The sequence below is a fragment of the Mus musculus genome, chromosome 5 (assembly GCF_000001635.26).
Source record: "Mus musculus strain C57BL/6J chromosome 5, GRCm38.p6 C57BL/6J".
NCBI lineage: Eukaryota > Metazoa > Chordata > Mammalia > Rodentia > Muridae > Mus > Mus musculus.
The window spans coordinates 117,356,963-117,378,760 of NC_000071.6; the positions used below are offsets into that span (position 1 = coordinate 117,356,963).

The following is a 21,798-nucleotide window of genomic DNA, read 5'->3' on the forward strand; positions in this document are numbered from 1 at the left end:
ATTTTAGGTTTCCACTTTGGATGCTCTCGGAGACCCCCAACCCCATCCTGCCCGGGGCTCCCCTGCCCCCTTCTCTGTCTGCTCTGCCCAGTGTTCCCCCCCACCTCGGGTCCCCTTAGCCCCGCTTCCTCCGGGCTCCGCGTCCCTTTAGTCCGGCGTTCCCTCCCCCCCCCCGCTCCCCGCCCCCCGCCTCCCGCCTCCGTCCCCACAGCTCGGCGTCCCCCTCGAAGCTCCGCGTCCCGCGCCCGCCGCCCACTCCGCCTCCGCCCCCGCATCCCCAGCGTTTCCCCTGCGAGCTCTCCGCCCCGGCCCCGGCCCCGCCCCCGCCGGCCGCCATGTGACGGGAAGCAGCTGATGGCCTCTGCGGGCGGCAGCGGCGGCGGCATTGGCGGCGGTGGTGGCGGCGGCGGGCGCGGCCGCGGCGGGGCGGGCGCGGAATGAAGGCCCACGGCCCTGGGGGCTGAGGCGCCCGCCGCCTGGGGCGGGCCGCGCGTCCTCATGGAGGCCGGAGGTGAGTGCGGCCGCGGCGGGGCGGCGACCGAGGCGGGGAGGGCAGCTTTGTTTCACTTTCGCTGTCAGCTGCGGCAGCCGGCCTCCTGCCACCGCGGGGACCGGCCGCCGTCCCTGAGCGAGCCCACTGGACTGGGATGGCTCCAGAGTCCCCGGGTCGCCTGCGCCATGGCCGGGCTTCTGGCCTCAGCGCCCATCGCGGCTCGGTAGTAGCTGCGGCCGCTGGGTGGGTGCCTGGGAACGGGGTGGGGCCCCGGACACTGCCCCGGGGTGACACGTAGGTCCCGACACCCTAGTGGGTGAGGTCCACAGCTGTCACCACGAAAGCTCAAAGTGAGAGCACGGGATGAACTTGCTGGCCGCCTGGAAAAGCGCAGAGATGCTAGGGATGGCTAGACCTGCAGCCCCTCGGGGCTTCTCCCTGGAGGGCTCTTGTCCCAGCGTCCTGATCACGGAATAGTAGCGTGGGTTGGGGACCTGGGGGAGGGGGCTGTCGCCACACTCCAGGGTCCCCAAATACCGGAGCTGAAAGACAGATTCCGTAGGGGGATTTTAAGAGTCAAGGCCTAGGGCTCAGACTTGTTCCGGTGAAGTTGAAGCTTCACCCAGGTCTGGAGGACTCGGATGCACCAGAGGGCTGGCAGGGCCGGATGGGGTTGTTGGAAAGGCAGGTGTTCCCTGGGGTGGTGTCCCCTTTGCATTTAGGAAATGACATTTCTTTGTTTGCAGGAGCCAGGCTTTCAGGGAAAGGTGTCGCGGCAGCTCCTCTCCCGGGTTTCCATCTAGATTAAAACCTTTCAGTATCTTCCCTATAGAATTCTGTTTAAATGGCCCCTACTGTTTTCTTCTGTGACTCTTTTTATAGCTTCCGTTTTCGTTTCCATTGATGCCTCAAAGTTGTATCTCAAAGCAATCTGTGACCAGACCACCTCCCCCCCCCCACACACACACTTTTTTTTTAAACCGGAATCTTTTCCAGTGCAGAGTTTTTCCCTAGTGATTGACGTCTGTGTGGTAGGCGGTGGGCAGAGCTGTTGGGAGCTACCAAGCTACTGTTAAAAAGGCCAGACACTAGGCCAGAGTTTTACTCTCTTTTCAAACTGAATAATGTCTATTGTAAAAGGATTACAGTAGAAAACAGTAGAACGGTGGTTACAATTAATTTATTCATTCAACAAATATTTATTATCTGGTATGTGCCGGGCACCCTCTGGGTCCTTGCTGGCCCAGAGTAATATAATAGCAATATGTAATTTAAACGTAGACACATTAAAAAAAGGCAACAGTTGAAATTAAAAAGGATAACGTATCTAAAATATTTCAAGTTTAATTTATGCCATGAAACAAAAATTATAGGAATGTTTTGGAGACGGAAGAATTTTTCTGTGTGGGCGTTTTAACTGCCAGTTTGTCTGCACCACGTGCTGCGTGCAGTGCCTGAGGGGGCCAGAAGAGGGCGTCGGAGCCTTTGTACCAAGTTACAAAGAGTTGTGAGCCTCCAGGTGGTTCTGGGGATGGAACAGCAAAGCGGCTCCTATGCAGCTGTAACAGCTGAGCCATCGTTACCGCTAAGGCTTTACAGTGTGGTGTGTGCTTTATAATTTTTAAAAACTATTCTTAGATTTACTTTTTTATATTTTATGTGTGTGTTTTGCCTGCATGGATGTCTGCACAATGCATGCACCTGGTGCCTGCAGAGGCCAGAAGAAGGCATCAGATCCCTCGAAACAGGAGTTACAGACAATTGTGAGCTACCATTTGGGTACTGGAAATCCAGCGCAGGTTCCTCTGCTAGAGTAACGAGTGCTTTTAACTGCTGAGCCATCTCTCCAGTTCCATGTATTATATTCTTAAAGATTGATTTGTTTATTTCATGCATGTGAGTACACTCTAGCTGTCTTCAGACACACCAGAAGAGGACATCCAATCCCATTACAGATGGTTGTGAGCCACCATGTGGGTGGGTGCTGGGAATTGAACTCAGGACCTCCGGAAGAGCAGTCAGTGCTCTTAACCACTGAGCCATCTCTCCAGCCCCGTATTATAGTCTTAATAGACTTCCACAGTTCAGGGGTTCAGTAACTGCTTATGGCTGGTGACTAGTGACAGACAGGCAAGGTGGTTTGAGGAGGAAATAGACCCCAGATGCATGCTAACCACAAACTCAACCCAGAATTCCCTAGTGTAAAGAAAGCTAAATGACTAAAGCTAAAGGACAGCGACTTAGTCACCCTGCTGAGTTAGCAATGTCACCAAGAAGGTGACATGGACACAGAGCGCTGATTATTATGATGGAGCAGCCAGTCAAAACTCTCCAAGCTGGCCTGGAGAGACCAGAGTTCAGCCATTAAAAGCTAGGCTCACAGCCAAAAAATATGAGAGTTTGGTTCCCAGCACCCACGGCTGGGCAGTCTCTCCAGCCACCAAAACCAACCAACCATCCAAACAAATCTCTCCAAGCTGACAGCTCAGCCTAGCAATGCAAAGATCCCTCGGCAGGAGGAAGGATTACCAAGCTTGCTGCCAGCCATGCTCCTGCCTCCACCTCTGTTAAAGGGGCTTTCCTTGTGTGGAAGAGGCTTTGATAATCCTCCTCCCGTTCTGCCTGTTGTACACATCCCTTGTTTAGTTGGGAAACCTGGAAGGGTTAGGGAAATGTCGGTCAAAGGTTACAGAATCTCCTTTAGCTAGGACAGTGACTACAGTTAATAACAGTTAGGTACTTGGAAACTGCTGACAGGTTTTTAAGAGAGTCCTCCCCGAGAAAAATGCGGAGAATGTGAAGGGGTGCGTACGCTCATTAGCTTAATTGAGCCCTCCTCTCCCTGTATGTTGGCTTTCCCACTTATCCGTACGTCACGTGGTGTCCAGAAAGTATGCGGGGCGTATTAATTTACCAAAGTCCTGACCCAGCCGCGGCGGGCCATGCAGGTACTGTCTCAGATGAAGCTGGATCCTCCCAGTTCTGCTTGGTTTGTTTGGAAGTGCTGTACGAATTACAGTTTTGTTTTCCAGTTGCCAAGTTTAGTTTGGGCCCAGACTCCAGGAGACTGGTGTCTTCTTTTAGAATCTAGATTCCTGACCTGAAATAGCAAAAGATGAAACCCCCCAGACCCCAGAAATAGAGTGTGAATTCTGGGCAGGGCTAGGGTTTGAGAATTCCAAATGAACAGTGGATGCCACATGCATCTTGGTAGTCCAATGGGCTCCACTTCCTGTGTATTTAAGAGGTATTGCATGTCTGTCACGAGTATCTCTTGGTAGCCTGACCGCTTGCTTTGGGAACAAACAGACAAGATTTGCTGCTGTGAGCAGACCTCCTAGTGCCTGGGGCGGGGCCGGGGGTGAGGCCGGAGGGGGGGGTGGGGGTGGGGGAGTGGTAATGACCTCAGTAGTCAGGAGTTCTAGAAAGGAATTAATGAGGAGTTGTGAAGGCCCTTGATTACTGCCTGGAGGGAGGAGTCCTTTGAGGCAGACACAATGAAGATAAGGTGCAGCCTTGGAGAGCTGGTGCAAAGTCCAGAGGTTGGAACTAACTGAGCTTAGTCAAAGGGGCCTGATCGTGCTGGAGCTGAGGGTAGGAACTGGGTAAGAGAGACTGCAAGCTAAGAAGTAAGAACAGATGAGAGGAGTCAGAGCAGGCCCCAGAGAGCAGTGAGAAGATTGCCTGGTAGGCCCGGCAACAGGTGCTGCTGGAGAGATTCAAGAAGTAGCCACGGGGCTGGAAAGGAAGGTTAGCGGAGGCTTTCGGAGACAGACTTGATGGGACTTGACTGTGAATTTGGTCTGGGCAGAGAAAGAAACAAGGGCTGAGCCTTTTATTTTGTGTAGAGCGTCATCCGTGCCATGCCATTGTTATCAGAGGAGAGGGCAATGTGTGTGTGGGAGGAAGTGAGTCAGGTGCAAGTGTGCCAGAGGGACACAGTTTTCCCAGCCTTATCATGTTGACACGAGGCCAGAACATGTTCATATCCACAAAGTAATGCTCATGCAGACATGTGTTTGCACATCTCTGGCAGGAGCCATGTGAGTCTATAAATACACACACACACATACACACACACACACACACACACATATACATACAGCAGTTTAGGCTTAATGGATTAAAACCTATATCTCCATTTTTTTCTTTATAAAGCCAAGATGTGATGTACTCAGATACTAATTGAAATCTTAATTTCTAGCAACATGTCTTATGAAATATGGTGTATCTGTTGGTTCGGTGAGATCACTCAGTGGGTTTTCAAAGCACTTGCCACAAAAATTGGTTTAGTCCTTCAAGCTCGTGGTAGACGGAGAGAAGCGGCTCCTGGCAACTGTTCCCAGTCCTCTTCCTACACATGCCCTGTGGCATTTGCTTCTGCCACCCATACACAGTCATGCAAATCCTTAAAGAGACACATCCAATTTCCTATTATATACATGGTAGAAAACATGTGCTTCATGTGTGAGTCATTACCTTCTGTTTCACCAGGATCATGCTAACCTTGGATTGCATGGATTATGTGACAGGTTATTTATTTTCCAGCCAGTGAAATGAGCCAGTTCAAGCCAGATTAGATTATATTAAAGGAAGGTTTATTGGGAAGCTGCCCTCCAGTGGGCGAGTTCACTGGCCCCAAGGATTGAGGGTGAGGGAGAAGAGAGAGACAGAGACACCCCAAAATGTCTGGATTATATAGAGAAGGGCAGTAATGATCTAGGGGAAGGGCAGTCAGGCTCCTGGGCTATCAAGTTCAAGGTTGGGGGCAGGGTATGCCAGGTGGGGGCTGAGGGAACTTAGGACAACCTGGAGGCCAGGTCTGCTTTGATACATAAGACATGCATCTCAGTGCCTTGTTCTGGGGGTGGGAAACCACACATTTCGTGCACCTAGAAAGGATGCTTGCTGTGCCTCTAATGAGGAAAAGTTTCTCGTCCTGAGGTATATGCCGATTTCTTTGAGGCCCAAATGTAAGAACTTACATAAAAGCAGGCTGGGAAATATAGGAAATATAGCTTGTTTAAATCATTTTCTGAGGAGTCTTGGAGAGGTAACTCAGTTAAGAGCATTGGTTGCTCTCTTAGAGGACTTGGGTTCAATTGCCAGGACCCGTGTGGTGGCTTAAGTTCCAGAGGATCTAACTCCCTTTTCTTGACTTTATGGACACTATGCATACGGTACCAATGTACATGCTGGCAAAACCTCATACACATAACATAACTTTTAAAAACCACATTATTATCCCAGAGAGCGTTAAATCCCAGAACTACTGGAGTGGGTTGTGCACAAACGGTTGAGACCCCTCGTTCTTCAGGCTCTGACTTAGAAGTTGGCCATGGCGTTTAGAGGACCTGTGGTTGGGTTGAACAAACACTGCCTACTCCTAGGAGATAGATGGAGCTTTCAAGAGAGGGAGGTGTAGTCATCTTGGTGGTGCGGAAAATGCTGAAGTGTCAGCCTACAATAGGTTTGGGCTTCTTTCCTTTTGATAGTAGGAAGTTGGGGTGCTGCCTGTCAGTAGACATAAGTGCAATTCTTAGAAAACGAACTGGACGTGATTGAAAAAAGGGGCTTGGGCTTTGCAGGGCAATGACCTAGGAGGTGGCTTGCTGGAGGGCTTAGTGCTGGGGTGTGGCTGCAGACCGGGCTCAGGCAGCTGGGAGCCTTGGGATATATTGGCTGTGTTTTCAGCTTTGGCAGGGTCCCTGGGGATACAAGAATGGCTTAGTAGTCACTTAGATCAGGTTAAGCCAGGGCTAAGGGGACTGTGTGAAGAAGGAAGTAGAGCCAGTAAGAGTGTTCTAGAAGGAAGTGATGAGGGATCTGGGCGTGAGAAGGAACCCTCAAACTGAAGGCACCAGGTACCTTAAGAGCATTCATTGGGGACACAGTTGCTTCTCACTTTCTTCCTGCTTTGGCGTTCACAGGAAAAGGAGACTTCATTCACCAAGTCCTCACCACAGCAAGGTAGCTCTGAGTCACACAATGGGAGGGTTGCCGCTGAGTAACCACCCTGGAATGTAGCCTGTGGCTACCGTTACTGCCCTCCTCTCTCCCTCGGTCTTGGGCAGACAGCAGCTTCCCCAGTCTGGCGGTCACCTGTGTTCTGAAGTATGATCTCTCCTTCCCCAGAGGAGCCGCTGCTGCTGGCTGAACTCAAGCCTGGGCGCCCCCACCAGTTCGACTGGAAGTCAAGCTGTGAGACCTGGAGCGTGGCCTTCTCGCCAGACGGTTCCTGGTTCGCCTGGTCTCAAGGACACTGCGTGGTCAAGCTGGTCCCCTGGCCCTTAGAGGAACAGTTGTAAGTCTTTCTACCATGGGGAACGTAGGAGGCCCGTGGCAGGGAGCTGGGCACTTTCCCAGGCTGCTCCCTACTCTTTGGGAGTCTTTTCCAAGATTAGGTGGGCAAAGTCTGAACAGCTGAGGGCTTGCTCGTGAGGACCGAGCACCCCACAGTCTGGACACAGGGAACCGGGTCTGTAGAGAGTGTGTTGGCCTGAATCTTTGAACAGCTTTATTGAGCTAGAAGTGATACCCCATACAGGTTGTCCACGTGAAATATATAGCACTAGCTGTGCTCGGTGATCCTGTAATCAGTACTAGGGAGCTGGAGGCAAGAGGACCACCAGGTGGAGGAGAGCCTGCACTAGGTGTAACTCCACCTCAAAGAAAATCTACAGAGCTGTGCACCTGCTACCAGAATCCGTTCTCGAGCACTGTCACTTCCTCAGAGAGACACCTGTCTCCATTGTCCTCCATGGCTTTGACCTGGCAACTACTGTGTTTTGTGCCCTCACTGTGGGCTCACCTGTCAAGGGCTTTTTACTTGGATGTTTCTGCATGGGACTCTCTCAACACAGCTACAAATAGTGCCTGGCTCTGTGTGTGTGTGTGTGTGTGTGTGTGTGTGTGTGTGTGTGTGTGTGTGTGTGTGTGTGTGTGTGCACGTGTGTACACGTGTGCGTGCGCTCACCACCGTTCACTTCTGTTTCCTGCGCAGTGACATTGTACTGGTGTGAGATGCCAGACTCAATTGACAGGTTTTTTTATTTTATTTTCTCTGCTCTGAATGTTTTTGGACACATCTGCGGAGGCGTGTGCGTCCAGTGTTGGACTGAGGGAGTGGAGGCTGTTTGTCACAGTGGTGGTACAGTTCTCTGTGACCTAGTTCTTCAGATTTGAAATTGGAGGCTTCCTTGAGACACTGGACACTGGTGGTCACTGTGTTCCTGCCTGGCTCTCCTGGTGTGAGGTGGAGTCTGATTTGCATTTCCTTCCTGCTACCTTCGGAGCCTTTTCCTGTGCTAATGGATCTCTGAGTCCTTCCTTCAGGGAATTCTTCCTCCTCCTCCGATCTCTGGCCATTTTCTAACTGGGTCTTTGTTTCCTTTCTGTTTGTTTTTTTTCCCCTTGGTTTTCTAACCTAGTTTGTAGTTTGCTGTGGTGCCAGTGTTTCTCCTGGTTGATGTGTCTTCCTTCTGTTCTGAGTTATTTATTTATTCAGTTGAGTCTGGATTGATCGATTGATTGAGCCTGTCTGCATGTAGTCATTGTACATTGTCTTCAGTTGGCACTGAACAGAGGCAGAGAACACAGAAGTACATCAGACTTGTTCTGGAGGCTCCTGGCATCTCTCCTCCGTGATGCTTAGGTACAGTTCGTGGGGAGCTGTTGCCTTGATACTGGTAATGCCACCAAGAGTCCTGCTTGTCCTGGGACAGCCCCACACTGCTGGGGAGGAAGGTATGAGTTACACAGTCCCTATTTCCTGGAACCTAACTCCCTCGAATCCTTGGACTGTCCAAAGTGGGGGTGGGGGCTCTGAGGTGACTGGTGGTGGGCTGCCTCCTGAGTGGCTTCACCCTGACAAGTGAGTTGGGTGAGGTTCTTCTATAACAGGAAGGGAAGGGCAGCGTCACTCACTATGGATGTGGTACATTTCCTAACTAGAGCCAGAGATTCTTTGTATCTGGGTTTGAGTCTAGGTTTGGCTTATTGTCTGAAAAGTCTTTTTGTTGTTGTTGTTGTTATTTTCCTCTAGAGTACTCTTACTCTCAATTACCTACATCATTGCAGGCAAGTACAGCCTTCTCTTTATAATCAGTAAAACTGGGAAGGGCTGTTGGAATGTTAGGGTTTTTTTCTGTGTCATTCACCAAAACAAGAAATGTATTCACTAGTGTGTTAAATGGGAAATCACTGGTCTGGGGAGGTAGCGCGGGTATTGAAGAATGATAGTCTGGTGTAGTGCAAGCAGATGACTTGTTTTCAAAGCATCTAGGCATGGCAGTGCCCCTGTCACTACAGCTGCTGGTGAGGCTGAGGCAGGGAGTAGCCCGAGCCACTGAGCCAGGCCCTGGGATAGGCTGCAGCTTAGCTCAGCGTGAGGGCCTCCTTCCTGAGCGTGTGAGTCTCTGGGTTCCATCCCTACTGAAAACAGTACAAACAGAAAAAGAAGCCACACCGCTGCGTGCGATCACGGCTGCTGTGTGCATGTATTATAGGTGCCGTATTACACGAGAGAGGCATGTACAGTAGAGCAGTATGTGACATGACCCATGGGACTGTCTCAGAAGCGAGTACACAGCTGTTCCTAGTGACTTGTTTACTGTGGTTAAAGTCTGGTTGGACAGTGAGGTATTCTGTCCTGTGCTGGACCTTGGACCAGGCCTCTGTGTAAGTGCCCTGTCACACAGCTATGGCCCCAGGCTGCATAGTTTGCATGTTTATTTAAACTTTCATATTTATTTAAAGCTATGCGTATTTATTTCTGGATCTCCTGTTGTGTCTTGCATTTCATAAGTTATTGGTACTGCCACCATCATATTCTTGCTAGGGGTATCTGACCTTGTCTGCTTGTTTATTCTTGTATTGGTACGACAGGTGACCCAACCTTGGACCTTGCCTGAGTGATAAAGGTACTCTGTAACTGAGCTACAGCCCAGAATAGTTACGCATTTGGTTTTCCGAGACAGGGTTTCTCGGTGTGGCCCTCATTGTCCTGGAACTTGGTAGATAGACCAGGCTGGCGTCAGACTCCCAGAGATCCAAGTGCTGGGATTAAAGATGTGAGCCCACACACCCAGCATTTTAATCCTATTAGCCAGGCATGGTAAAGCACACACACCTTTAGTGGGAACACTCAGTAAGTAGGCAGAGGCAGAGGTGGTCTACAGAGCAAGTTCCATGATAGCTAGAGTTACACAACAGAGGGTCCTGTTCCCACCCCGTTCTATTAGCAAATGCATCTGTTAGGGCAAGGTACCTGCCATTCACCCACAGTCATGCACACGACTTTCAAGAATAAAGATCTGAATACCAAAAAAAAAAAAAAAAAAAAAAAAAAAAGACGCGCACGTGCATGCACCTGCACAAGTATGAAAGGCACAGGACAACTGCAGGTGTGCCCTCTCTTCCCACCTTCTGCGTCCCAGGCATCGAGCTTGGGCTGTCACCATGACAGCAAGCTCCTGAGCTGCCAAGCCATTGCATCTGCCCTCGACTTGAGAAACTTTAACTCAAGTGAAGTCAGTTTCTGCTAGAGCACTGGTTCTCAACCTTCCTGATGCTGCAACCCTTTAATACAGCTCCTCATGGCGTGGTGACACCCCACAACCATAATATTATTTTCACTGCTACATCATAACTGTAATCTTGCTACAGTTATGAGTTGTAATATAAATATCTTGTGTTTTCTAGTAGCCTTAGGCCACCCCTGTGAAAGGGTTGTTTGACCCCCAAAGGGATTCAAGGGACAGGTTGAAAACCATTGCTAGTGCCTCCTGTTCCCTTAGCACCCTCTCCTAAGCGTCCACCTGCTCTCCCTTCCGTGTGTCTGGCTCTCCTGTTACACACTCACTCAGCAGCACGCTCAGGCCCCCAGAGCATTTCCTGGATGCTGGGCTAGGATGCACTTGCCGAGAACTCTGACCTCGTGACCCAGCGGAGTCAATTGTTTTAAAGCAGTTGCTTCAATGCAGGCTGGTGACACTCAGCCGTGATTTAGTCAGCGAAGAGCCTGTTTGTGACAGTGAGGCTGTACTGCTTGTGAGGCTGTGACTGTCCTAGTTTATGTAGGCCACATTAGGATCCCCAAGGACAAACTGCAGAGTTCTCAAGAACATAGGTAGCCCTTTGTTAGCCATGGGTGACTTTCTCTCTCTAGAAAGACCCAACCACCATTAAATGAAACAAGCGGTACATACTCCTCATCCTGTGAGTGAGGCGGTGAGATGCTCCAGTCAGTACATACTCCTCATCCTGTGAGTGAGGCGGTGAGATGCTCCCATCAGTACATACTCCTCATCCTGTGAGTGAGGCAGTGAGATGCTCCCATCAGTACATACTCCTCATCCTGTAAGTGAGGAGGTGAGATGCTCCCATCAGTAGGTACAGGAGCAAGAGCTCCATTTTTAAATAAGCTAGAGGTTCTAAGCTGTTTCACCCCTCCATGGGCTGTTCCTTTTTCTTTTCTGAGATAAGGTCTCCTGTGATCCAGACTGGTCTCAAACTACTGATCCTCCTGCCTGAGCCTCCCTCCCGGTGCTAGGATAACAGGTGGGCGGGACTACACACCTAGCTCTGGGCCCCCTTTTTTGCTTTGTTTTCTTTTGTTTGTTTGTTTTTCTTTTTTTTAAAAAAATATTTATTTATTTATTTTACGAGTACACTGTGGCTGTCTTCAGACACACACCAGAAGAGGGCATCATATCCCATTACAGATGGTTGTGAGCCACCATGTGGTTGCTGGGAATTGAACTCGGGACCTCTGGAAGAGCAGCCAGTGCTCTTAATGGCTGAGCCATCTCTCCAGCCTTGTTTGTTTGTTTGTTTGTTTAATTTTCTTTTTTAAATATTTATTTATTTATGATATGTAAGTACACTGTAGCTGTCTTCAGACCCTCCGGAAGAGGAGGGTACGTTTCGGATGGTTGTGAGCCACCATGTGGTTGCTGGGATTTGAACTCAGGACCTTAGGAAGAGCAGTCAGTACTCTTAACCGCTGAGCCATTTCTCCAGCCCTGTTTGTTTTTTTCAAGACAGGGTTTCTCTCTGTAGCCCTGGCTGGCCTGGAACTAACTCATCCTGTAGACCAGGCTGGTATTGAACTCAGATCTGCCTACCACTGCCTCCCAATCACTGGTATTAAAGGTGTGTCTTTTGTGGCCTGCCTTTCCCAAGATGAGAAACTCTGGTCCCTGTGTCAGGATCAGGCAGGTGTGGGCAGTGTGGATGGGGCAGTGACACATGTGGATTGGTCAGGATCCGTGACAGAGGCCAGATGATGATCAGAGGCCAGCTGGCAGTCTGCTCTCGGTGTCTGCATCCCGGGATGAGGCTCTTCACACCTGGAACCTGAGTATACAGAATTCACACGGTAGAGGAGGGGCCTGGACCAGTTATGGCCTCCAGAGTTCAGTGTGGCCTTGGCCTCCAGTGCTGTTTTTATCCAGAACAGCAATCTCTCTCCAGATAATGGCTTCCGAGGCTGTGGGGCCAGGTCTGCCTTCCTGTCCAGCTCCTTCAGTATTGCATTGTGCACAGAAATGAGAGACCAGGATCCCAACAAAACCTCTCTCTTTAAATTCCCTGTCAGTGATTAGGAATGGACTGGCATATCTCGACCTCAGCTCTCGGGAGGCAGAGACAGGCAGATCTCTGTGAGCTCCAGGCTAGCTAGGACTATATGGTAAGACCCTGTCTCCAAAACCAAACAAATCCTGTCATTTTCTGCAACACTGGTAAACCCAGAAGACATTATAAGGAGTAATGTACGGTAGACACAAAGACACGGGATGTGACCTTTTCTTATGTGGAGTCTAAAGCAGAGACGACTCAGCAGCCAGGAGTACAGTGCTGGCTACCAAGGGTGAGAGCGGTGAATGGCTGGAGGTTCCAAAGCTAGAGCCCTGGCAGGCAGCAGGGTGAGTTCTGTGACTCTGGTATCCCCTTGGACCGTGTTCCAGGAGAGGTTTTCCGATGCTCTGTGATGTGGGTGTGAGGGAGGAGTGTTGGAAGCGTTCACCCTTTGTCTCTATACACCACACATGCACACTGACATTGTAAGTATTCCATCAACATATGTTGACTTGTAAGCTACGACAAGTAAAAGAATTGTTGGAGCAAAAACAGAAACAGCCGACCAGGTAGGCTAGAGAGTCCGAGATCTCCAGATGGGCTTGCTGCCATTTTAAAATGTATTGTCCTATGCAGTTGACAGCAGTGGGGTTTAATGCAGTTTCAGGGCACGTGACCACAAAGCAGTGCAGGCACATGGGCTGTTGGGAAGGGGAGTTCTCATGGAGGGAAGCTGAGCTTGCCTGAGGATCTGGGGTCCTCATCTGGTTTCCTCCAACTGAGTATACAAAACAATCAACTTAGTCTGGAAAAGTGGAGCTTGCTGTCTGCTGGTCAGATATACCTTGAGGAATAGTAGACTTGTGCTTTCAGGCCAAACTTTAGAGCACTGTGACCATACTGGGTACAGTGGTGGACAGGGCCTTGGGCCTGGGGCCTGAGTTCACTTTCCAGGCCTTGTCTCAACCAGGGGGATAGGAAAGGTCAGGGCTGAGGTGAGAGTCCCAAGGGTAAGTACCCTGTGAGCTGTGCTGTGGTTGGCTGATGTGTGGGTTGGTCCCAAGCTAGATGTCCCATCAAGGAGGTGGGTGAAGGAGCCTCAGCACCACCTAGACTGTAGTGTGTGAGGGCAGCCTTCAGGATGCACCACATGGGCTGTAGTGTGTGAGGGCAGCCTTAGTACGCACCACATGGGCTGTCATGTCGAGAGAGGGCTCACTGCAGTCCCTTTGGAGTGTCTGAGCTGGAGGCAAGCCGGATAAACAGGGGAACAGCAGAGTGAAAGGACTCAGGTTCTACTCTGTCTGTCCGGCTTGCAGACGTACACTGTGCGTGACACACGTTCCCATGGGGAAACGTGCTTGCTTCTCTCTAGGTCCAAAACCCAAGAGAACTTCCTGAGCAAGCACGTGGCTCCTTGGAGCCTCTATGATCTACTTGTCTCACAAGGCAGGTCACCCCATCTCAGGGCTGCTGCAAGTTAGATGAGCCAAAGAAGTAAAGCCCATGTCCCATGAATTCCAAAAGGAATTGAAAGCATTCCAGAGTTCACAGAATGCCAGAAGTAACTTCTAGGAATCAAGAGTCTGGCTGGCAAGGTGGTTGGCATGTTAGTTACAGCTGTAGATTCACTCAGAAATGTCTGCTTTGCCCAGCATCCCTAAAGGATTCGAAGCCAAGAGCCGAAGCAGCAAGAATGACCCAAAAGGACGGGGCAGTCTGAAGGAGAAGACGCTGGACTGTGGCCAGATTGTGTGGGGGCTGGCCTTCAGCCCATGGCCCTCTCCACCCAGCAGGAAACTCTGGGCACGTCACCATCCCCAGGCGCCTGATGTTTCTTGCCTGATCCTGGCCACAGGTCTCAACGATGGGCAGATCAAGATTTGGGAGGTACAGACAGGTAGGTCTGCTGGCTAGTACTAGGTGCAGGGCGGTGTGCGCGTGGCTTGTGGTCAGGCCTCACCCCTGCCAGTTGGCTGCGGAGTGGGTGCCAGCCAGCGAGCTGCTTCCACCTTCCCCTGACCTCCACCTTCCCCCGACCTGCTCCCTCCAGGCCTCCTGCTTCTGAATCTTTCTGGCCACCAAGACGTCGTGAGAGATCTGAGCTTCACGCCCAGCGGCAGTTTGATTTTGGTCTCTGCATCCCGGGATAAGACACTTCGAATTTGGGACCTGAATAAGCACGGTAGGGGCAGGGGCTGAGCCACTTGGTCCTGCCTTCATCTCAGCAGGGCTATTTCATGTTGAGCTGCCTTCCTCCTCCATGTCAGCCAACAAGCCCTTCTGAGATGTTCTTGTAGCCACCCTGTGGCCTCAAAGTACTGAGCTAAAGGTGTTTTTAATGTCACAGTTCACTGCACGGCTGTCCTGCAGGGGTAGACTCAAAGACCTTCTCGGGACACCAACACCCAAGTGCTCGTGCCTCATACAGAAGCTGCCATAGTGTCTTTATAGAGCCCACCTCTTCCTAAGGGCTAACTCTAGAGGGCTCATAGTCCCTGGTGTGGTGTAAATGCTCTGAGAACAGTAGCTATATCTCGTTTAGGCACCACTGACAAGACTAGATTCAATACAGTGTCTTTCTTAACATTTTAATTTACTGTTACTGTCCCAGGGTGTGTGGGGCTAACACATGCCACAGCCTGCATGTGGAGGCCAGAGGACAGTTTCCAGGAGTGAGTTCTCTCCTTCTGTCCTTCTGTGGGAAATGATGGCAATAAACTCCTGTTCCCTCTCACCACTCAGGGGCTACAGCAGAGCTCTGCAGGTACACAGCTTGCCCAAGCAGAGTGCTGTAAAGACTGACCACCTGCAGTGAGACATTTACTCTAGGCTGAGATCCTACTTCGGAAAGACACCTGATTTCTTTCAGGAAGTCCCCAACTAGACTGCTTTCAGACCAAGGGCTCCTGGCCAAAGGAGGCAGGCAGTATCAGTACTGCAGTTTCTGGAGAGGTTAGAAATGGCCTCTCATGGGATGCTGGTCAGAATCTGGATGCGCGGTCCAGCTCATGATCACAGACACCTAGGGGCAACTGCACTTCCGAGGGTTCAGCATGTGCTTGTCTGTGATCAATGCACATTGATCCAAGCCAGCCCACATACCCACGAACAGACTGCACACATGCGACTTTATTGTGACTCACCATAGGTTGAAAAACAATTTTTTTTTGAAGGATGTCCAGGCTGGCCAGATAGCTCAGTGGTCAGTGAATTTGCTGCTAAGCATGGTGACCTGAGTTTCATCTCCAAAACCCACATGGTAGAGGGAAGAAACGGCCAGATAGGTAGTCCTGCAAGAGGTGAATTCCCCAACAGTGAGACTGGGCCAGTGCCCCGCTGTGGTGGCCGTCCTGCCTCCCACTGTGGGGCATTTCTCCTACTGTCTTAGCATTAAGAGTACTGCTCAGTGCCCTAGCATGGTACATGCACAGCCTGGAGGCCTTAGCAGCAGACCAAAGGAGTAGCACTGAATGACGGGGAGCACACTCCAGCCTGTAGATGGCTATGTCACAAGACACACAGGCCTCTTGAGGTTTGCTTTCTTGAATAAAGCACTCCTCTCATTCTTGAGGGCTCCCTGCTCATAACCAATTTAATTTCTCAAAGACCCCATTCCAAATGCCATCTCTTGGAGATGATATTTGTATCCTGTTAATTTTGGCGATCTCCACAGTCCATAGCAGCTTGTGGATAAACAGTTACAGAGGTGTTTAGAGTGTTCTCATCCAAACTCCTCAATCACTAAGAGATACTGCCCCTTCCCTGCCCCACAGTGGTTTCTGTCTGGTATGGGAGCTTGAAACCAAGCAGATGAAGATGGGCCTGCTAGCAAGGACCTGTGGCAGTCTGGGCCCACCTGACTTAGACACACTACTGCTAAGCTGTCCATCTCAGCACCGGACCTGTTGTACTTTTAAGACAGGGTCTTGCTATGTATTCCTGGCTGTCCTGGAACTTTCTGCATAGACCAAGTTGATCAACGACTCACAGATCTCCTGCCTCTGCCTTTCGAGTGCTGGGATTAAGGGCTTAAACCACTATGCCCAGCTCCAACCCCACCATATTTCATGCTGGGTGTGTAGAACTTCCTCACCATATGGCTTAGCCTAGGTTGGCTCTGAACTTCATTGGATGTTTTCCTCCTCCCAAATGCTGGGACTAGAGGCTTGAACACCCCTGCTGGGAAGGTTTGAGGGGAGACTCAGTAAATCCCTTGCTGATGGGGAGAGTGGACTAGATGGGGGTGACTGACAGTGGGCTCCACATGTACCCAAAAATCTGCGAGTTCTTGTGTTTCTTGCTTGGCTTTACATGTATGTTCTGTTCTTACCTGCCTACGTCTTTCAGACATCCCTTGAAATTGGTAACCCCTGTCAAGAACCCAGGATGTCTCCATCCACGCTGTGTGTACTTGGTAACACACTCCTGAACACACACACATTGGGTTTTGAGGTCATTTCACAAGAAGAGAATGCTGTCCCTCATCTTTCTTCCTGTACATTGCAGTTTTCCTTAAGCAATACCCTACGTGAGGAAGTTTGTATTTCTTTTGGACCACAGGCTGAGCGTCTGCCGCATTGACTCACTCATTCTCATGTGGGCCAGCCTTGGGGTTGGGAAAGTCCAGGCCTGACAGCGTGATGCACAGCCCCTGACCATACCCTGAGCAAAGAGCGCAGTGGTTCTCGCAGCCAGGTTGTCTGACCTCAGAGCACGTGCCTCTGATGATTGTCCTGCTAGCGTGCTTGAACAGAGTGCCTTAGGGAACTTGGAGAGGCTGTTAAGCCTGCATAGGTGTGAGTACTCACAGTGCTGAGTTCTTGAAAAGATTGTGCACCGAGCTGCGCACCTTTGCCGTCCTCAGCTGCAGACTAGAGGAAGCCACAGGGGAGGCGCACCCTTGGCTGCTGCCTTCCTAGGGTGCAGGAGTTTCCTTTGCCCTTTGATTTCCAAGTGTTTGCCCAGTTCTTGTCCTGCACTAGAATGTGGGTCTTTTGCCTAGCTGACACCCGGAGGCTTTACTGGTCTTTTATTTCTGAGGCCTGATGAATCGCCTTCTGTTCTTGTGTGGCAGGTAAGCAGATCCAGGTGTTATCCGGCCATCTGCAGTGGGTTTACTGCTGCTCCATCTCCCCTGACTGTAGCATGCTGTGCTCTGCAGCTGGGGAGAAGTCGGTAAGCCTCCAGTGTGTGTGTGTGCGTGCCTGTGCACAGCATGTGTGTGTGTGTGCCTGTGCATAGCATGTGTGTGTGTGTGCCTGTGCATAGCATGTGTGTGTGTGTGCCTGTGCACAGCATGTGTGTGTGTGTGCCTGTGCACAGCATGTGTGTGTGTGTGCCTGTGCACTGTGTGTGTGTGTGTGTGTGTGCCTGTGCACAGCATGTGTGTGTGTGCCTGTGCATAGCATGTGTGTGTGTGTGTGCCTGTGCATAGCATGTGTGTGTGTGTGTGTGTGTGTGTGCGCGCCTGTGCACAGCATGTGTGTGTGTGTGCCTGTGCACAGCATGTGTCTGTGTGTGCCTGTGCATAGCATGTGTCTGTGTGCCTGTGCACAGTGTGTGTGTGTGTGTGTGTGTGTGTGTGTGTGTGCCTGTGCACAGCATGTGTGTGTTTGTGTGCCTGTGCATAGTATGTGTTTGTGTGTGTGTGTGCCTGTGCATAGCATGTGTGTGTGTGAGTGCCTGGGCCACAGTCCATCTGCCAGTGTGTCCTAGCAGAGGCGGGCTGCCTGGCTCTGGCCCCCTACACAGCACTCATGACCGTGGAGAGGGAGATGTGGAAGTGGGTGCTTCATCTCTGGGGGAGGTTCCTTTTCCAAAATGGTGAAGTGCAATATTTTCAGACCTTTTTTTCCCTGTCGGAGTTCGTGATTTTAAAAACTACAGCCCACACCCAGACCTGCATTTGAATCTCTTCAGTTGGACTCCATGTGATTAGAATTCCAGTCCTGACAGGAGCAGCGCTGGTCTGTTGTGTTCTAAAGACATTAGAGCCTGGGCAATCTGGACAGAGTTTCTCTTCTGCTTGCGTAACCTAACTGATGTCGGATGACACAGTTTTGAAGGGGTCACTGACATAGCACAGGAACTTGATCATGGAAGCAAAGCCCTTTCCTTTTCTTTGGTTTTTGGAGACAGGGTAGTGTAACCAAGGCTGACCCTGAACTCCTCCTGCCCCCCAGGCCGATTCTCTGCAGTGCTAGGATGGAACCCAGGGCTTTCTAAAGTGTTCATCAAGCTCTCTACTGAGCCACATCTCCACCCTCAGAGAGTTTTGTAAAGATAAAAAAGGAAATCCTATTTTGATGATTCTCATCAAGGTTTACAGTTGTGAGCTAGGTCAGATGCAGTCATGGGCCAGATTTCCAGGGCTCTTAAGCAAGATGTTGGAAGTCTGGGAAGGGTGCTGCTGCTTGGCCCACTGGGCCTGCTGCTCGTATCTGAGATCTCCCTCAGCCCTGCTTCCCCATCACAAGCAGGGATCAGAAAGCAGTGTGAAATGTGGAGTAGGCAGCCTTCTGTAAGCTAGCCTGGCCTATGCTCTCTTAAAATTCATTGCAAGTCTTTAAGTCTTTAAACCTGCATAAAGGGTCCCAGGGGGTTTGTAGAAATAGAGAACTTGACTTTCCCTGGCTGAGGGGCAGGGTCAGGCTTTCTCTGCCTGTCACTGGTGTCTAACTAAGCGCCTCGCTTCTGCCCCCTCACTACACCCATTTCTGTCCTGCTGCAGGTCTTTCTGTGGAGCATGCGGTCCTACACACTAATCCGGAAACTAGAAGGCCACCAAAGCAGTGTTGTCTCCTGTGATTTCTCTCCTGATTCAGCCTTGCTTGTCACAGCTTCGTATGACACCAGTGTGATTATGTGGGACCCCTACACCGGCGAGAGGCTGAGGTCACTTCAGTAAGGACCCTGTGGGGTTATGCGGGTTACCATGGAATCTGGGCTGGGGAGGAGCGGCTTGGATGGAAGGGCCCAGTTGGCTCAGTGCCTTTCCATGTTGAACTCTCTTCAGCTCATACAAACCCAGCAGCTGGGCTGTTTGTAACCCTTAACTGTAGTACCACGTCCAGGGTGACTCTCCTCAGAGCTGTTACCTCCAGTATAAATTCCCCTGCCCCCGCCCCCAAGCTTGCTCCACTTTCTCCTCTGTTTCTGTTGTTTCAGAAGCAAATGATAGTAGTCCTATAATTACCACAGATCAGCTTAAAAAGCCGGTTTTCACGGTGGCATTTAGGTGGACCTGACCTACTTTACATAAGGAAATTAGCACAGGGAAGTGTTGGGAACCCTTCTGACATCTTGAGACACTTGGAGCATTCAGGGACCTTGTTTCCCAGTGTGCACTTGCTACAGTTTTATATAAGTACAAGCCAGGGTACTCCGTGTGCTGCCTGCAGGGGAGGACTGTGGGGGAGGGGGAGCCAGCGTTCCCGACCGGCTCTTCTTGCTCTGTAGTCACACACAGCTTGAACCCACCATGGATGACAGTGACGTCCACATGAGCTCCCTGAGGTCCGTGTGCTTCTCACCTGAAGGCTTGTATCTCGCTACGGTGGCAGATGACAGGTAAGGAGGGACTGCTTGAGCTCAGAGCCAGCTGCCTCGGAGCTGGCCCCAACCCAGCTCACATACACTTGTCTCCCACACAGGCTGCTCAGGATCTGGGCTCTGGAACTGAAGGCTCCGGTTGCCTTTGCTCCGATGACCAATGGTCTTTGCTGCACGTTCTTCCCACACGGTGGAATTATTGCCACAGGGTATGTATGTGCTTTGAACAGATGGGCAGACTCTGTGTGCACCATGAAGGAAGTGTGGAGAACAGTAATGCCATTTATAGATGTTAGTAATCAATGTAAAGGCAAGGAGAGACCTGTATGTGGTCCATGTTACCTGAATGGCCAACTCCACAAGGAGGCATAAGATACGATGATGCTGTTTTTATCTGGGAAGTCTACAGCTGAGGTCACCTTACAGATCACATCTATAATTGGTACATGGCCGTTATTGTGTGAGCTCAGGCCCTTCTCGTGCAAGCCTCTTGTCATCAAAGGTGTTTTTGTTGTTGGTTTTGGACAATCTTAAACCTCACTGGTCTTGAGTTCCTGGGCTTGGGTTCTCATCCCACTTTAATCTGATGAACCAGCTGGGACCACAGGCACAGGTCACAAAATCCTGGGTTCTAACAATCCTACCAAACAGCAGGCATTACCAGCAGTCTGCAGCATTTCCCAGTCAGGGCCCACTCCAGCTTTTGGAGTCTCCATTTCAGGTCATCCCAGAATCACCACTGTCCATTATAATGAAAACAGCTCTCTGGGGCTGCTAAGCACTGGTCTCTGTTGTTTCAGGACGAGAGATGGCCATGTCCAGTTCTGGACAGCTCCCCGGGTCCTGTCCTCACTGAAGCACTTATGCAGGAAAGCCCTCCGAAGTTTCCTGACAACGTATCAAGTCCTAGCACTGCCAATCCCCAAGAAGATGAAAGAGTTCCTCACATACAGGACTTTCTAGCAGTGCCGGCTCCCCCACCTCCTGCAGCAGCAGCAGTACAAGGGACTGGCTAGGATGGAGTCAGGCAGCTCACACTGGACCAGTGTGGACCTTCCTTCCTCCCATGGCATGTGCAAGTAGGTCTGCGTGACCCCACTTCTGTGGTGCCGGCCTTACCTCGTCTTCATCCGTGGTGAGCAGCCTTCGTCAGTCTAGTTGTGTTGAAGCCAAGTGCAGTTGTGGATGTTGCTGGGGTAATAAAGGCAAGCGGGCTCCAGAGCCTCTCTGGTGGCGGCCAAGCCACACTCCCTTAACTGGGAAGTACCTGCCACGTAGGGCATTTCTGCTGCCTATTTCCAGCCAGCGGCTGCATGGTTTGAAGTTCCTCCGTTGTGGTCAGAGGAACTCTGGTGTTTGGTTCCCTGCTCAGCTGCGCGTGGACTGGGCTGAGCTCCTCACCATACACTAGTGCCGGCTTTTGTTTCCTGTAAACAGTGGTTGCATGTGTAGGAAGTAACAAGCGAGTATTCAGATCATACGAGGAGGCGTTCCTCGGTGCATGACGGTCAGATGGCCATTTATCAGCATATTTATTTGTATTTTCTCAGCAGATAGTAAGGTACAACTGTGTTTTCTCAATTGTCTCGAAGAACCAGAGTTCTTAAGTGGCCCAGTTGTGGAGCCAAGTCTAAGTCGTGTGGAGTCAGTGCTGACATCACTGGCTTGTGCTGTCTGTCACATGTGTTTGTCTCTGCTGCTTGACCTCATGGGATGTACCCTCCAGTTCAACTGCCCAAAACAGACAGCCCCTTCCAAGCACCGTTCTTTGACAGCGGTAGCAGCTACCTATTCAAGACGCCTCACACAAAATCTGCCTTAGAAAGTTAATATATTTTAAATTATTTTAAAAGAAACTCAACATCTTATTCTTTGGCCTTTCTTAATTGATGCTTTATGGAGGCAGTGTTAACATTGTACAGTGTATGCATAGAGGAGTCTCCTCTATTTGAAGAACAATGCAAAATGAGGCTTTCATTGAAGGGAGAAAAGAGAAAAAAAGAAAAAAAAAACCTGTCTCTGTTCTTTTTTTCTCTCTCTCATTAAGAAGCAAAACAAAACGTTTAAACCAAACATAAAAGGAGTGCAGTAGCTGGGCAGTGATGGCGCACGCCTTTAATCCCAGCACTTGGGAGGCAGAGGCAGGCGGATTTCTGGGTTTGAGGCCAGCC

At 50.6% G+C, this 21,798-nt stretch overlaps 1 protein-coding gene across 2 annotated transcripts; it reads left to right on the forward strand.

The window, feature by feature from the left end:
* The first annotated feature begins 342 nt into the window (after nucleotides 1-342).
* Wsb2 (WD repeat and SOCS box-containing 2) lies at nucleotides 343-21,639 on the forward strand. 2 transcript variants are annotated; one of them, NM_021539.5, is made up of 9 exons: nucleotides 343-511; nucleotides 6,629-6,797; nucleotides 13,729-13,973; nucleotides 14,127-14,258; nucleotides 17,151-17,251; nucleotides 18,807-18,979; nucleotides 19,535-19,645; nucleotides 19,729-19,836; nucleotides 20,428-21,627. In NM_021539.5, the coding sequence occupies exons 1-9, from the start codon at nucleotides 499-501 to the stop codon at nucleotides 20,588-20,590; spliced, it is 1,215 nt and encodes a 404-aa protein (NP_067514.2). In that variant the 5' UTR covers nucleotides 343-498; the 3' UTR covers nucleotides 20,591-21,627. The 2 variants fall into 2 exon arrangements, with proteins under 2 accessions (NP_067514.2, XP_030110604.1); XM_030254744.1 differs by lacking the exon at nucleotides 343-511 and adding an exon at nucleotides 552-736 and having other exon boundaries at nucleotides 20,428-21,639.
* The last annotated feature ends 159 nt before the right edge of the window (nucleotides 21,640-21,798 follow it).